Below are 15596 nucleotides of genomic sequence, written 5' to 3'. Positions count from 1 at the left end.
GCTCACGGGCCTAGCCGCTCCGCAGCATGTGGGATCTTCCTGGACTGGGGCACAAACCCGCGTCCCCTGCAACGGCAGGCGGACTCTCAACCACTGCGCCACCAGGGAAGCCCCTTGCTGGGGTTTTTTAAACATCTTTATTGGAGTATAATTGCTTTACAATTGTGTGTTAGTTTCTGCTGTATAACAAAGTGAATCAGCTATATGTATACATATATCCCCATATCTCCTCCCTCTTGCATCTCCCTCCCACCCTCCCTATCCCACCCCTCTAGGTGGTCACAAAGCACTGAGCTGATCTCCCTGTGCTATGCGGCTGCTTCCCACTAGCTGTCTATTTTACATTTGGTAGTGTATATATGTCCATGCCACTCTCTCACTTCATCCCAGCTTACCCTTCTCCCTCCCCATGTGCTGAAGTCCATTCTTTTTGTCTGCATCTTTACTCCTGTCCTGTCCCTAGGTTCTTCAGAACTTTTGTTTTTTTAGATTCCATATATATGTGCTAGCTCTATTTATAATTTGCTGTTTTTATTTCTATGTATTTGGTAGGTTGGTTATGTTTCCTGACCTGAAGAAGTGGCCTTTTGTAGGAGTTGTCCTATCCATGCCAGTGGTGCAACTCCCTTTGGTCACCAGAGCTATATGCTCTAGAGGTGCCCCCTATGTGGGCCGCATGGGTGCTTCTGTTGTTGTGGATGCCTACTGTGCGCAGCCTCATAGGAGTTGCTGGTCCCCAGTCCAGTTGGTTGCCAGGCCCTGCCTTGTGCAGAGGCTGCTGGCTGCTGGCTGGCTGGGCTCGGTTGTAAGGAGGCTGATGCAGAGTCCTGCATTGTCCCAGGGCTAGTTCTGACCCTCTGGTGGGTGTGTTCTGGGGTGGCTGCTTTTTTGACCAGTGTTCCAGATCTAGTGTTGACTTGCTCGTCGTTTGGGTCAGTTCCTGACATACCTGGCTGTGAGGCCTGGGTTATTCTAAAGCTGTTTCTGGCCTGTTGGTGAGTGGGGCTGGATCCTGGGGCAGCTGGCCGAGGGGTCCAAGGTGTCTTGGAGCTGGTGTTAGCCTGCTGGTGAGTGGGCTGGGTCCTGACATGGTGAGCAGTGGAGCTGCCATGGTCCTGGGGCTGGAGTTTGCCTGCTGGTGGGCAGGGCTGGGGCCCAATGGGTCCTGGAGTTGATGCCTGTCCACTGCCATGTGTGTGGCTGGCCCAGGGCTAGTGCTGGCCATCTGGTGGGTGAAGTTGGCCATCTGATGGGTTCCAGATTCTCTGGTTGCCGGGCCCTGGGTGTCCTGTGGCTAGTGATGGCACACTGGTGTGTGTTGCTGGGTCCTGGGTCCTCTGGTGGAAATGGATGTGTGCTGGGGTGGCTGTGGCCTCAGGGGATCTTAAGGCTGCTCTCTTGCTGGTGGGTGGTGCTGTGTCCCTACATGGCTAGTTGCTTGGCCTGAGGCATCTCAGTACTGGTGTTGACAAGCTGGTGAGCAGGGCCAGGTTCTGGGAGAGGGAGGATTCCAAAATGGCACTAGCCAGCAGCAGTGTCCACATTGTAGAATGAGCTCCCCAAATGGCTGATGCCAGTGTCTATGTCCCCAGGGTGAGTTCCAGTTACTACCTGCGTCTCTGGGAGGCTCCCCAAGATCAGCAAGTGGGTCTGACCCAGGCTCCTTTCAAATTTCTCTTTCTGCACTGCATCGCAGAGCATGTGAGATTTTGTGTGAACCCTTTAATAGTGGAGTCTCTATTTCCCACAACCCTCTGGCTCCCCTGAAATTAAGCTCTGCTTGCCTTCAGAGCCAAACCTTCTGGGGGCTCATCTTCCTGATGCAGGACCCCAAGGCTGGGGAGATCAATGTAAAGTTTGGGCTCCTGGCTTCTTGGGGAGAACCTCAGCAATTGTAATTATCTTCCCTGTTTGTGGGTCACCCACCTGGGGATATAGGTATTGACTATACTGAATCTCTGTCCTTCCTCCCTGTCTTTTTGTGGTTCGTTCCTTCTTTATATCTTTAGTTGTAAAAGATTTTTTTCCTGCTAGATTCTGGTCTTTCTTATCAATAGTTGCTATGTAAATAGTTGTAATTTTGGTGTGCCTAAGGGAGGAAGTGAGCTCAGGGTCTTCCCACTCCAATTATCTTGGCCACCTCCCCCAAAACAGCAGTCTTGACTTTCTCCTCTATATGTGCCTCATTCCCTATCCTCCTTCATCTCACTAAATGGTATCAGCATTCATCCATTTCCTCAGCCTGGACACATAGATATCTTCCTTGACCCTCTGCCACACCATCACCTCCTTAAAAATCTGAAAGCATCAGGAAGTTCTACTGCATTGTCCTCAAATTATGACCCAAATCCAGCTATCTGTTACCATGTCTGTGGACATCTTCCTAATTCAAATTCCCACCATCTTTCCTAAGGCCTATTTTGACAGACTTTTAAAATGTCTTCCCTAACATGATTTTGGCTCTCTCAGTTAATTATCAATGGAGATTCAAGAATTAGGTTTAAAATATTCTATTATAATACTCCTCTTAAAAGCCTCTGATGCATACATTTCTGGTTCCAGGAATAAAGGCCTTAAACCCTACTATTTGCCCTCCATTCCCTCAGAAAAGAAATATCATGCAGGTACATACATGAAAAGGAGCTACTGGAACATAGGTGAGAGTGAACAAAAGCAGATAGACTGTAATGGGGAGTGTATACTCTCTCAGATAAGAGCAGAGGGAGAGCAATATAAAGAACATCCTGTTTCCATGGCTTTTAGCCTGGAATAAGGTACAGTCCTCACAGTAAAGTGAATGAGGTGCATGAAAAAACCTGCCATCCTGCAATCTGGAGAATCAGGGCACAGATGGTGGGAAGCTGGGAACAATGGAAAAAGTGGGGGTTCCAGCAAGGGAAAGTGGTAAAGAGGGGATCCCACAATTGTGTCTACCACACATCCCCCAGATGGCCCCTGAAACATACACCTGCAGAATAAGTTCAACTAAGGACAAAGATCTAAACTGAGGTCAGAGCTGCTGCATAAGAAACAGTTTTTAATTTCAGGCATGAAAATTACTTGCTAAAATGAAGGAATCAGTATTACTGATGAATAATAATGGAAAATAGAATCTTCACAACTTAATATTTATAATATTCAAGATGTAATTCAAAATATCTTGATATGTGAAGAACCAAGAAAATGGAACTCATTCCCAAGAGAATGGAAATCTTTCAAATCTTCTCCTGAGATGAGACAAATTTTGGAACTAACCAACAAGGATTTTAAATATCAAAGATCCATTTGATGTGATTGATGAACCTACAATTATACGTCATTATCCCCCAATGTTCATAGTTTACATTAGGATACACTCTTGGTGTTGTACATTTTATGGGTTTTGACAAATGTATAATGACATGTGCCCACCGTTACAGTATCATAAAGAGTAGTTTCACTGCCCTAAAATACCTCTGTACACTGCTTATTCATTTATTTCCCCCCCTACCAACTACTTATCCTTTTACTCTTTCCATAGTTTTGACTTTTCCAGAATGTTATATAGTTGGAATCACACAATATGTAGCCTTTTCAGATTAGCTTTTTTCACTTTGTGATACATATCTAAGGTTCCTCCATGTCTTTTCATGGCTTGATAGCTCATTTACTTTTAGCATTGAGTAAGATTCTATGGTTTGATGTAACACAATTTATTTATGCGTTCATCTACTAAAGGACATGTTGGTTACTTCCAAGTTTTGGCAATTATGAATAAAGCTGCTATGAACATCCACAGGTAGGTTTCTGTGTGGACATAACTTTTCAAGTCCTTTGAGAAAGTACCAAGGAACTTAATTGTTAGATTATTTGCCAAGAGTGTGCTTAATTTTGTAAGAAACTGACAAAATGTCTTCAAACGTGGCTGTAACATTTTGCATTCCCATCAGCAACGAATGAGAGAGAGTTCCTGTTGCTCCTCATCTTTGTCAGCATTTGGTGTTGTCAGTGTTTTGCTTTTTGCCATTCTAATAGGTGTGCAGTAGTATATCATTGTTTTAGTTTGCATTTCCCTAATGACATATGTTGTGGAGCATCTTTTCATATGCTTATTTACCATCTGTATAATTTCTTTGGTGGGGCGCCTTTCAAGTTTTCTGACCATTTTTAAATTGGAGTGTTCATTTTCCTTTTGTTAAGCGTTCTTTGTATATTTTGGATAACGATTCTTTTTCAGGTGTCTTTTGCAAGTATTTTTTCCAAGTCTGTGGTTTGTCTTCTCATGCTCTTAAGTTTCTTTTTAATTTCAGTATAATATATAAAATATGATTTGCTATTTTAACCACTTTTGACTGTATAGATCACTCACTGGTATTAATTACATTTACAATGTTGTGCAACCATCGTCACTAGCTACTGCCAAAATTTTTCAAAATCCTCAACAGAAACTTTGTACCCATTAAGCAATAACTCTCCATTCCTCTTTCTCCCCATCTTCTGGTATCTATATTCTACATTATTCTCTATGAATTTTCCTATTCTACATATTTTATATAAGTGGAATCATAAATATTTGTCTTGTCTTTTCTTATTTTACTTTACATGTTTTCATGGTTTTAGTATGATTCAGAACTTTATTTCCTTTATGGCTGAACAATTTCCATTGTATGTACATATCACATTTTATCCATCTGTTGATGGATACTTGGGTTGTTTTCATTTTCTGGCTATTGTGAATAATGCTGCAATGACATTGTTGTATAAGCTATCTGTTTGAGTTCCTGTTTTCAATTCCTTCTGTTTTATACCTAGCGATGGAATGCTGGGTCATGTGGTTTCCCTAAATTTAGCTTTTTGAAGAACTCCCAAAGTATTTGTCATAGTGGTGGCACCATTTTACCTCCCCATCAGTAATGTACAAGATTCTAATTTCTCTATATCTTTGTGAATGCATGTTATTTTCCTTTTTTTTTTTTGAATTATAGCCATCCTAGTAGGTGTGAAGTGGCATTTTATTGTGGTTTTTGACTTGCATTTTTAAATGACATCATGTTGAGCATCTTTTTATGTACTTATGCACTATTTGTATAACTTCATGAAATAAATGTATATTCAAGTCCTTTGCCCATTTAAAAATTGAGTATTTTGTCTTTTTGTTGTTGAGTTGGAGTTCTTTGTATAGTCTAGATATTAAACCCTTTTCCATTGGTCTATTTGCCTATCTATTCTTTATATATGATTTACAGATATTTTCTCCCATCAGATAGGTTATCTTTTCACTTTCTTGATAATGTCCTTTGATGTGCAAAAGTTTTTAATTTTGATGAAGTCCTATCTATATATATTTTCTTTTGTTGCTCAGGCTTTTGGTATTATATCTAAGAATACATTGCCAAACCCAAAGTCATGTAGATTTACACCTGTTTTTTCCTGAGTTTTATAGTTTTAGATCTTATATTTAAGTTGCTAATCCATGTTGTGTTATTATTTATTATGGTTTTAGGTTTATTCACATTCTTTTGCATGTGGATATCCAATTGTCACAGCACCATTTGTTAAATGGGCCATATTTTACGCATTGAATGGTCTTGGAAGCTTTTTCAAAAATCAATCAGCATAGATATATTGTTTTATTTTTATTTCTGCAAGATGAGTAGTTCTGTGTTATAGAACTGTTAGAAATGAACATTCTGACTCTGAAAACTTTTATAAGGTACCTTTTATAAGGTCATAAATTCAGAATTCACAGTTTTCACCTGAGATAACAGATGGCATTATGCTAGTAGTGGTAAGGGGCACCTTAATTCCCCACACCCTTTAGAAGAGACAGGCTTGGGTGGTGGCAAAGGTTGGCTTTCTAATTCAGAAGTGGTATGGTCAGGCCCAGGGTATTCCAATTTCTAATATCACAAATGGTGACAGAAGTTGTCATTAGATTAATTCCCTACATGGTTGAAAAATTTACCTTTAAAGTAATGTTTCAGCAAAAATAAAAATCAAGTTCCTTGGAATACACCACCAAGACACTTTGCTATGTATTACACAGGTTTCTTAGGAATGTCTACACATCACACTTGAGAAACAGGGACATGATGACCATGCTCTGAAAATCCACAAGCATTCAGCTAAGAGGGACTGAACACGGCCCCCTGGCTAAGGCATGCAACACTGTTTTCCATATTGTATCATTGAGCAGGTTGAATCTCATGATGTGAAACATCTTCCTCTCTGTTCCCATAGGTACCTCTTTCTCGTCTTTATAAGCCACATGTTGTGGCACCTCTGTTCTAAACCTCATCCTAAAATGCTCCCATGTCTGATGGAGATGTTGTTTCTGTATCCCATACACAGTGCTCACAGCTGATAAAATAGCCCTCACCACATGGACTGTAATTCTCCATTTGTTTGTGTTTCTAGATCCCTAGGGAGCAAGGAAGCCCCAGGGAAGTTAATTTGCCATAAGTGTTTTTTTTTTTTTAACATTTTTATTGGAGTACAATTGCTTTACCATGGTGTGTTAGTTTCTGCTTTATAACAAAGTGAATCAGTTATACCTATGCATATGTTCCCATATATCGTCCCTCTTGCATCTCCCTCCCTCCCACCCTCCCTATCCCACCCCTCTAGGTGGTCACAAAGCACCGAGCTGATCTCCCTGTGCTATGCGGCTGCTTCCCACTAGCTATCTATTTTACATTTGGTAGTGTATATATGTCCATGCCACCCTCTCACTTTGTCCCAGCTTACCCTTCCCCTGCCCCATATCCTCAAATCCATTCTCTAGTAAGTCTGTGTCTTTATTCCCGTCTTACCCCTAGGTTCTTCATGACCTTTTTTTTCTTAGATTCCATATATATGTGTTAGCATACGGTATTTGTTTTTCTCTTTCTGACTTACTTCACTCTGTATGACATACTCTAGTTCCATCCACCTCACTACAAATAACTCAATCTCGTTTCTTTTTATGCCTGAGTAATATTCCATTGTATATATGTGCCACATCTTCTTTATCCATTCATCTGTTGATGGACACTTAGGTTGCTTCCATGTCCTGGCTATTGTAAATGGAGCTGCAATGAACATTTTGGTACATGACTCTTTTTGAATTATGGTTTTCTCAGGGTATATGCCCAGTAGAGGGATTGCTGGGTCGTAAGGTATTTCTATTTTTAGTTTTTTAAGGAACCTCCATACTGCTGTATATAGTGGGGGTATCAATTTACATTCCCACCAACAGTGCAAGAGGGTTCCCTTTTCTCCACACCCTCTCCAGCATTTATTGTTTCTAGATTTTTTGATGATGGCCATTCTGACTGGTGTGAGATGATATCTCATTGTAGTTTTGATTTGCATTTCTCTAATGATTAATGATGTTGAGCATTCTCTCATGTGTTTGTTGGCCATCTGTATATCTTCTTTGGAGAAATGTCTATTTAGGTCTTCTGCCCATTTGTGGATTGGATTGTTTATTTTTTTGATATTGAGCTGCATGAGCTGCTTGTAAAATTTGAAGATTAATCCTTTGTCAGTTGCTTCATTTGCAAATACTTTCTCCCATTCTGAGGGTTGCCTTTTCGTCTTGTTTATGGTTTCCTTTGCTGTGCAAAAGCTTTTAAGTTTCATTAGGTCCCATTTGTTTATTTTTGTATTTGTTTCCATTTCTCTAGGAGGTGGGTCAAAAAGGATCTTGCTGTGATTTATGTCATAGAGTGTTCTGCCTATATTTTCCTCCAAGAGTTTGATAGTGTCTGGCCTTACATTTAGGTCTTTAATCCATTTTGAGTTTATTTTTGTGTATGGTGTTAGGGAGTGTTCTAATTTCATACTTCTACAGTATGTAAAAGTCCAGTTTTCCCAGCACCACTTATTGAAGAGGCTGTCTTTTCTCCACTGTATATTCTTGTCTCCTTTATCAAAGATAAGGTGACCATAGGTGCGTTGGTTTATCTCTGGGCTTTCTATCCTGTTCCATTTATCTATATTTCTGTTTTTGTGCCAGTATCATACTGATATGATACTGTACATAGAGAATCCTAAAGATGCTACCAGAAAACTACTAGAGCTAATCAATGAATTTGGTAAAGTTGCAGGATACAAAATGAATGCACAGAAATCTCTGGCATTCCTATACACTAATGATGAAAAATCTGAAACTGAAATTAAGAAAACACTCCCATTTACCATTGCAACAAAAAGAATAAAATATCTAGGAATAAACCTACCTAAGGAGACAGAAGACCTGTATGCAGAAAATTATAAGACACTGATGAAAGAAATTAAATATGATACAAATAAATGGAGAGACAGACCATGTTCTTGGACTGGAAAAATCAACATTATGAAAATGACTCTACTACCCAAAGCAATCTACAGATTCAGTGCAATCCCTATCAAACTACCACTGGCATTTTTCACAGAACTAGAATAAAAAATTTCACAATTTGTATGGAAACGCAAAAGACCCCGAATAGCCAAGGCAATCTTGAGAACGAAAAATGGAGCTGGAGGAATTAGGCTCCCTGACTTCAGACTATACTACAAAGCTACAGTAATCATAACTGTTGCTTAATGGTAGAATGATTTATGAGTTCATGAAAATGCATGAGTAAAGAGAGCTGTGATCCAGAGACACTCACCTGTCTGATAAATTGCCATATATGATGCTTCCCACCAGCATTCCAGCCATGAATAAGAATTTGGCCATTGATTTTAGCGACTGAGATTCACATACCAGGTCCCACTGGAAGAGAAGGAAACCAACAAAGGAGAGCTCCACAACTTATAACCCCTCAGTGGAAACCTGATTGAAACAGTTTAAATGATTTACACGTTTCTTTGTTTCAGCCCTTTTTTCCTCTCCAGCTTCCTTTTTTACTTTAGTTGACTTTTATCATTCAGGTATCAGCTTAAACCTGTTGGTTATATTTATGCCTTTTTAAATTCCATAATAAGTGATCCTCAAATATGGCCACAGAGTGCAATCATTTGAGGAGATTTAAAAATTTACTGATGCCAGAATTTCATTACAGATCTTCTCATATGGTTGCTCTGGGGTACAGCGCTTGGAGGTTTTGATCAATATCCCTGATATTTCTAATTTTCAAGCCAGGCTGAGCATTACTGGCCTTTTAAACACATCGCATAAATTACTTGCTTAACCTTTGATCTTTTAAATAATAAAAGCCATATAATAGCAAGGTCACATCTATTTTTGAGTTCATTAGACTCATGAAATATATAGGTGTCTGACATTCAGTAAAGAAGTAATTAATATTTGCTGAAAGAATGAAGAATGAGCACCTAATAGTGACTAAAAATTCTAGAAGCTTGTTCATTACTCTGTTACCCTTAAACACCCAGACCATGCACTCATAAGATGTAAACGGGGCCTCTTACCTCAGTCACGACAGTGGAGGAGAAGGAGCTTCGGTCATACACCCAGCCGTCCACACAGGGCTCCGTGTCCAGGTCAGTCATGTTGGGGAAGGTCCCGTTCAGGTGAAGGAGCTGCCACTGGGGGAGGAGGAAGCGACGACACTTCTCTGGCCTCAGGTTTGAGTCCAGTGGGATGGAGATTCTCAGGAGGGTGTCTTGGCTGAGGGTCCCAGTGCCATTAGCAGAGTCAGTGTCATTGTCAAGGATGTGAACCCAGCAGCGATGACCAGGAACAGCTGCAGTGAAGTTCTCCAATAGAATATGAGGGTACACTATGAGGCTGGAGATACAAAGGAAAACCATCTGAAGGATCTGGAATCTCCCCAGGCCTCCAACTTGATCCAGGAGGTCCTGAAAGGCCATTGAGCTGAGCAGTGATCCCCAAGGGGAGGCAAAATGACTATTTAGAGAAGTTCAAAGGGAGAAAAAGTTTCCTTTCACTATGTCACACACTAAGTGTGTATTGATCCTGATCTCAGTATTAGCTCAATGGGCCCTGTCTCACCTTCACAGCAAGGCCATGGAAGCTATTTCTCCAACTTGTTTGGGGATCAGGTCGGTAACTGTTTTCTTTAAAGTCACAGAGAAATATTTTGCTGAGATGCTTCCAGCAATTGACAAAACTGTTTAAAGGTCTACTTTGTGAAAATTCTTTTTATCAGCAGTGTCCCAAAGTGACACTGGACTTTGAGCTACACATCTGTAAATAAAATAAAATAAACCTGCTACATGGTTTGCAGTCCCTTTCAGAACATGTCATTTGTCAGACTCAAAAGTGAAACGTCTTTTGTTTTTCTGTGAAAAGTACTGAAAGTAAGTGCTTTGCTTTTTAGTACTGACTTTTGATTAAAAGAGTTAATGAAAATAGTCCTGAGTTAATTTAAAGCAAGTGAAATATGATACAATATTTTTCTTTTGGTAAATGACATTATTCTGCTGAAAGTCAAATCAAACCATGACTTCACATTGAAAATAAATTACTCAAAATGGGGTCAGGGTGGGTAGTGATGGAGGGCAGAGGGCTAAGTCAGTGCGTAGAGAAGTTTATTTTTTACAGGCTTATAGATTCATTTGGATAACATTTGTGAGGACCTGCTCTGTTCTAGGAATACAGCATTGTGTTAGACAAGGTCTTTAAGTGTAAGACTATGGTGAGTAAGGGAGAGGTATGTAAGTAACTACAATCTGATATTATAAAACATATATATGGCAAATGCTCAATGTGCTATGGAAGAACTGGAGCAATATAGGAAAAATGTCACCTTTGTTAGCACTAAATCTTCCATTAAAATTTTTTGAAGCCTTATTGTGGTATAACTCATATAACACGTAATTCTTTTTAAAATATACACTTACGTGGATTTTATTTGTTCACAGTTGTGTGTCCATGACTACGCTCTCATTACAGAACATTTTCGTCACCACAAAAGAAACCTGTACCCATGAGGAGTCACACCCCATTCCCCACTTTACCCCTAACTCTTAGCAACCACTAATCTACATCTGTCTCTATGGATTTGCCTAATTTATGTATTTCATAGAGATCACGTTATAAAGTATGTGGGCCTTTGTATCTGGCTTCTTTCTGTTTTTTTTTTTCACTTAACATAATGTTTTCAAGTTTCATCTATGTTGTAACATATGCCATTCTTTCATTCCTTTTTATGACTAATTAATTCTATTTTTGGCAATTAATTTGACTTTATTATTTTTCTACATATATATTTAATTTTTACTTTATATTGGAGTATAGTGGATTAACAATATTGTGTTAGTTTCAGGTGTACAGTAAAGTGATTCAGTTATACATATACATGTATCTATCCTTTTTCAAATTCTTTTCCCATTTAGGTTATTACAGAATATTGGGCAAAGTTCCCTGTGCTATACAGTAGGTCCTTGTTGGTTATCTATTTTAAATATAGCAGTGGGTAAATGTCAATCCCAAATTCCCAATTTATCCCTCCCCCCACCTTTTCTGTGAAACTGTTTCTGTTTTGTAAATAAGTTCATTTGTATCATTTTTTAAAAGATTCTGCATATAAGAGATATATTTGTCTTTCTCTTTCTGACTTAGTATGATAATCTCCAGGTACATCCATGTTGCTGCAAATGGCATTATTTCATTCTTTCTTACAGCTGAGTAATATTCCACCGTATATATATACTATATCTTCTTTTTTTTTTTTTTCTTTGTGTTATGCGGGCCTCTCACCATTGTGGCCTCTCCCATTGCGGAGCACAGGCTCCGGACGCGCAGGCTCAGCGGCCATGGCTCACGGGCCTAGCCGCTCTGTGGCATGTGGGATCTTCCCGGACCGGGGCACGAACCCGTGTCCCCTGCATCAGCAGGCGTACTCTCAACCACTGCGCCACCAGGGAAACGCTGTACTACATCTTCTTTATCCATTCCTCTGTTGATGGACATTTAGGTTGCTTCCATGTCCTGGCTATTGTAAATCTCATTGTAGTTTGCATTTATCTAATAATTAGTGATGTTGTACATCTTTTCATGTGTTTTTGGCCATCTGTATGTCTTCTTTGGAGAAATGTCTATTTAGATCTTTTGCCAACTTTTTGATTGGGTTGTTTGCTTTTTTTTTTTTTTTTTTTTTTGCTGTACATGGGCCTCTCACTGTTGTGGCCTCTCCCGTTGCGGAGCAAGGCTCCGGACGCACAGGCTCAGCAGCCATGGCTCACGAGCCCAGCCACTCCGCAGCATGTGGGATCTTCCCGGACCAGAGCACGAACCCGTGTCCCCTGCATCGGCAGGCGGACTCTCAACCACTGCGTCACCAGGGAAGCCCTGTTTGCTTTTTTGATATTGAGCCACATGAGCTGTTTGTATATTTTGAGATTAATCTCTTGTTGGTCGCTTCATTTGCAAATATTTTCTTCCATTCTGTGAGTTGTCTTTTCGGGTTTTTTTGTTTGTTTCTTTCTTTCTTTGTTTTTATGGTTTCCTTTGCTGTGCAAATGCTTTTCAGTTTAATTAGATCCCATTTGTTTATTTTTATTTTTGTTTTCATTACTCTAGGAGGTGAATCCAAAAAATATTGCTGTGATTTATGTCAAAGAGTGTTCTATGTTTTCTTCTAGGAGTTTTATTGTATCTGATCTTACGTTTAGGACCTTAATCATTTTGAGTTTATTTTTGTGTAAGGTGTTAGAGAACGTTCTAGTTTCATTTTTTTACATGGAGCTGTCCAGTTTTCCAAGCACCACTTATTGAAGAGACTATCTTTTCTTCATTGTATATTCTTGATTCCTTTGTCATAGATTAATTGACTATAGGTGCGTAGGTTTACTTCTGGGCTTTCTATCCTGTTCCCTTGATCTCTATTTCTGTTTTTGTGCCAATACCATACTGTTTTGATTATTGTACATTTGTAGTGTAGTCTGAAGTCTGGGAGCATGATTCGTCCAGCTCTATTTTTCTTTCTCAAGATTGCTTTGGCTATTGGTGGTCTTTCGTGTATCCATACAAATTTTAAGATTTTTTTGTTCTAGTTCTGTGAAAAACACTATTGGTAATTTGACAGGGATTGCATTGAGTCTGTAGATTGCCTTGGGTAGTATAGTCATTTTGACAATATTGATTCTTCCAGTACAAGAACTTTCATATATCTTTCCATCTGTTTATGTCATCTTCAATTTCTTTCATCAGTGACTTACAGTTTTCAAAGTACAGGTATTTTGCCTCCTTAATTAGGTTTATTTCTAGGTATTTTATTCTTTTTGATGCAATGGTAAATGGGATTGTTTCCTTCATTTCTCTTTCTGATCTTTCATTGTTAGTGTGTACGAATGCAAGAGATTTCTCTGTATTAATTTTGTATCCTGCAAATTTACTGAATTCATTGATGACCTCTAGTAGTTTTCTGGTAGCACCTTTAGGATGTTCTATGTATAGTTTCATGTCATCTGCAAACACTGACAGTTTTAATTCTTTCTTTCCAATGTGGATTCCTTTTATTTCTTTTTCTTCTCTGATTGCTGTGGCATTTGCCTTATATATTGACTTGCTCCTATGTTGGCTGCATATATATTTACAATTGTCATAACTTATTCTTGGACTGATGCCTTGATCATTATGTACTGTCCTTCTTTGTCTCTTGTAACAGTCTTTTTTTTTTAACAACTTTATTGGAGTATAACTGGTTTACAATGGTGTGTTGGTTTCTGCTTTATAACAAAATCAGTTATACATATACATATGTCCCCATATCTCTTCCCTCTTGCATCTCCCTCCCTCCCACCCTCCCTATCCCGCCCCTCTAGGTGGTCACAAAGCACCGAGCTGATCTCCCTGTGCTATGCAGCTGCTTCCCACTAGCTACCTATTTTACATTTGGTAGTGTATATATGTCTGTGCCACTCTCTCACTTTGTTCCATCTTACCCTTCCCCTCCTTGTATTCTCAAGTCCATTCTCTAGTAGGTCTGTGTCTTTATTCCCGTCTTGCCCCTAGGTTCTTCTGACCTTTTTTTCTTTTTCTTTTTCTTTTTCTACATTCCATATATATGTGTTAGCATACGGTATTTGTTTTTCTCTTTCTGACTTAGTGCACTCTGTATGACAGACTCTAGGTCCATCCACCTCACTACAAATAACTCAATTTCGTTTCTTTTTATGCCTGAGCAATATTCCATTGTATATATGTGCCACACCTTCTTTATCCATTCATCTGTTGATGGGCACTTAGGTTGCTTCCATGTCCTGGCTACTGTAAATAGAGTTGCAATGAACATTGTGGTAATTGACTCTTTTTGAATTATTGTTTTCTCAGGGTATATGCCCAGTAGGGGGTTGCTGGGTCGTATGGTATTTCTATTTTTAGTTTTTTAAGGAACCTCCATACTGTTGTATATAGTGGGGGTATCAATTTACATTCCCACCAACAGTGCAAGAGGGTTCCCTTTTCTCCACACCCTCTCCAGCATTTATTGTTTATAGATTTTTTGATGATGGCCATTTTCACCAGTGTGAGGTGATATGTCATTGTAGTTTTGATTTGCATTTCTCTAATGATTAATGATGTTGAGCATTCTTTCATGTGTTTCTGGGCCATCTGTATATCTCCTTTGGAGAAATGTGTATGTAGGTATTCTGCCCATTTTTGGATTGGGTTTCTGTTTTTTTGATATTGACTTGCATGAGCTGCTTGTAAATTCTGGGGATTAATCCTTTGTCAGTTGCTTCATTTGCAAATATTTTCTCCCATTCTGACGGTTGCCTTTTCATCTTGTTTATGTTTTCCTTTGTTGTCCAAAAGCTTTTAAGTATCATTCGGTCACGTTTGTTTTTTTTGTTTGTTTGTTTTTATTTCTATTTCTCTAAGAGGTGGGTCAAAAAGGATCTCGTGTGATTTATGTTATAGAGTGTGCTGCCTATGTTTTCCTCTAAGAGTTTCATAGTGTCTGGCCTTACATTTAGGTCTTTAATCCATTTTGAATTTATTTTTGTGTATGGTGTTAGGGAATGTTCTAATTTCATTCTTTTACATGTAGCTGTCCAGTTTTCCCAGCACCACGTATTGAAGCGGCTGTCTTTTCTGCATTGTATATTCTTTCCTCCTTTATTAAAAATAAGGTGACCATATGTGCATGAGTTTACCTCTGGGCTCTCTATCCTGTTCCAATGATCTATATTTCTGTTTTTGTGCCAGTACCACACTTTCTTGATTACTGTAGCTTTGTAGTATAGTCTGAAGTCAGGGAGTCTGATTCCTCCAGCTCCATTATTCTTTCTTAAGATTGCTTTGGCTATTCAGGGTCTTTTGTGTTTCTATACAAATTGTGAAATTTTTTATTCTAGTTCTGTGAAAAATGCCATTGGTAGTTTGATAGGGATTGCATTGAATCTGTAGATTGCTTTGGGTAGCAGAGTCATTTTCACAATGTTGATTCTTCCAATCCAAGCACATGGTATATCTCTCCATCTGTTTGTATCATGTTTAATTTTTTTCATCAGCATCTTGTAGTTTTCTGCATACAGGTCTTTTGTCTCCTTAAGTTGGTTTATTCCTAGGTATTTTATTCTTTTTGTTGCAATGGTAAATGGGAGTGTTTCCTTAATTTCTTTTTCAGATTTTCCATAATTAGTGTATAGGAATGCAAGAGATTTCTGTGCATTCATTTTGTATCCTGCAGCTTTACCAAATCCATTGATTAGCTCTAGTA

At 39.0% G+C, this 15596-nt stretch overlaps 1 protein-coding gene across 6 annotated transcripts in view; it reads right to left on the bottom strand.

Moving 5' to 3' along the window:
- LOC116758836 (solute carrier family 22 member 9) overlaps positions 1-15596 on the bottom strand; it is a 50771-nt gene that overhangs the window by 25485 nt on the left and 9690 nt on the right. For 5 of the 6 annotated variants that reach the window (XM_032642085.1, XM_032642086.1, XM_032642087.1 and 2 more), the window contains exons 1-2: positions 9376-9777; positions 8616-8719 (exon numbers count right to left, since the gene is read on the bottom strand). In XM_032642085.1, the coding sequence (XP_032497976.1) occupies positions 8616-8719; positions 9376-9777 (506 nt within the window). Of the gene's footprint in view, positions 1-8615; positions 8720-9375; positions 9778-15596 lie in introns of those variants that run through there. The other variant, XM_032642088.1, reaches the window with a different exon arrangement.

This window comes from Phocoena sinus, chromosome 8 (genome assembly GCF_008692025.1).
Source record: "Phocoena sinus isolate mPhoSin1 chromosome 8, mPhoSin1.pri, whole genome shotgun sequence".
In the NCBI taxonomy this organism is placed as follows: Eukaryota; Metazoa; Chordata; class Mammalia; order Artiodactyla; family Phocoenidae; genus Phocoena; species Phocoena sinus.
This window is presented reverse-complemented; position numbering and strand designations above follow the sequence as displayed.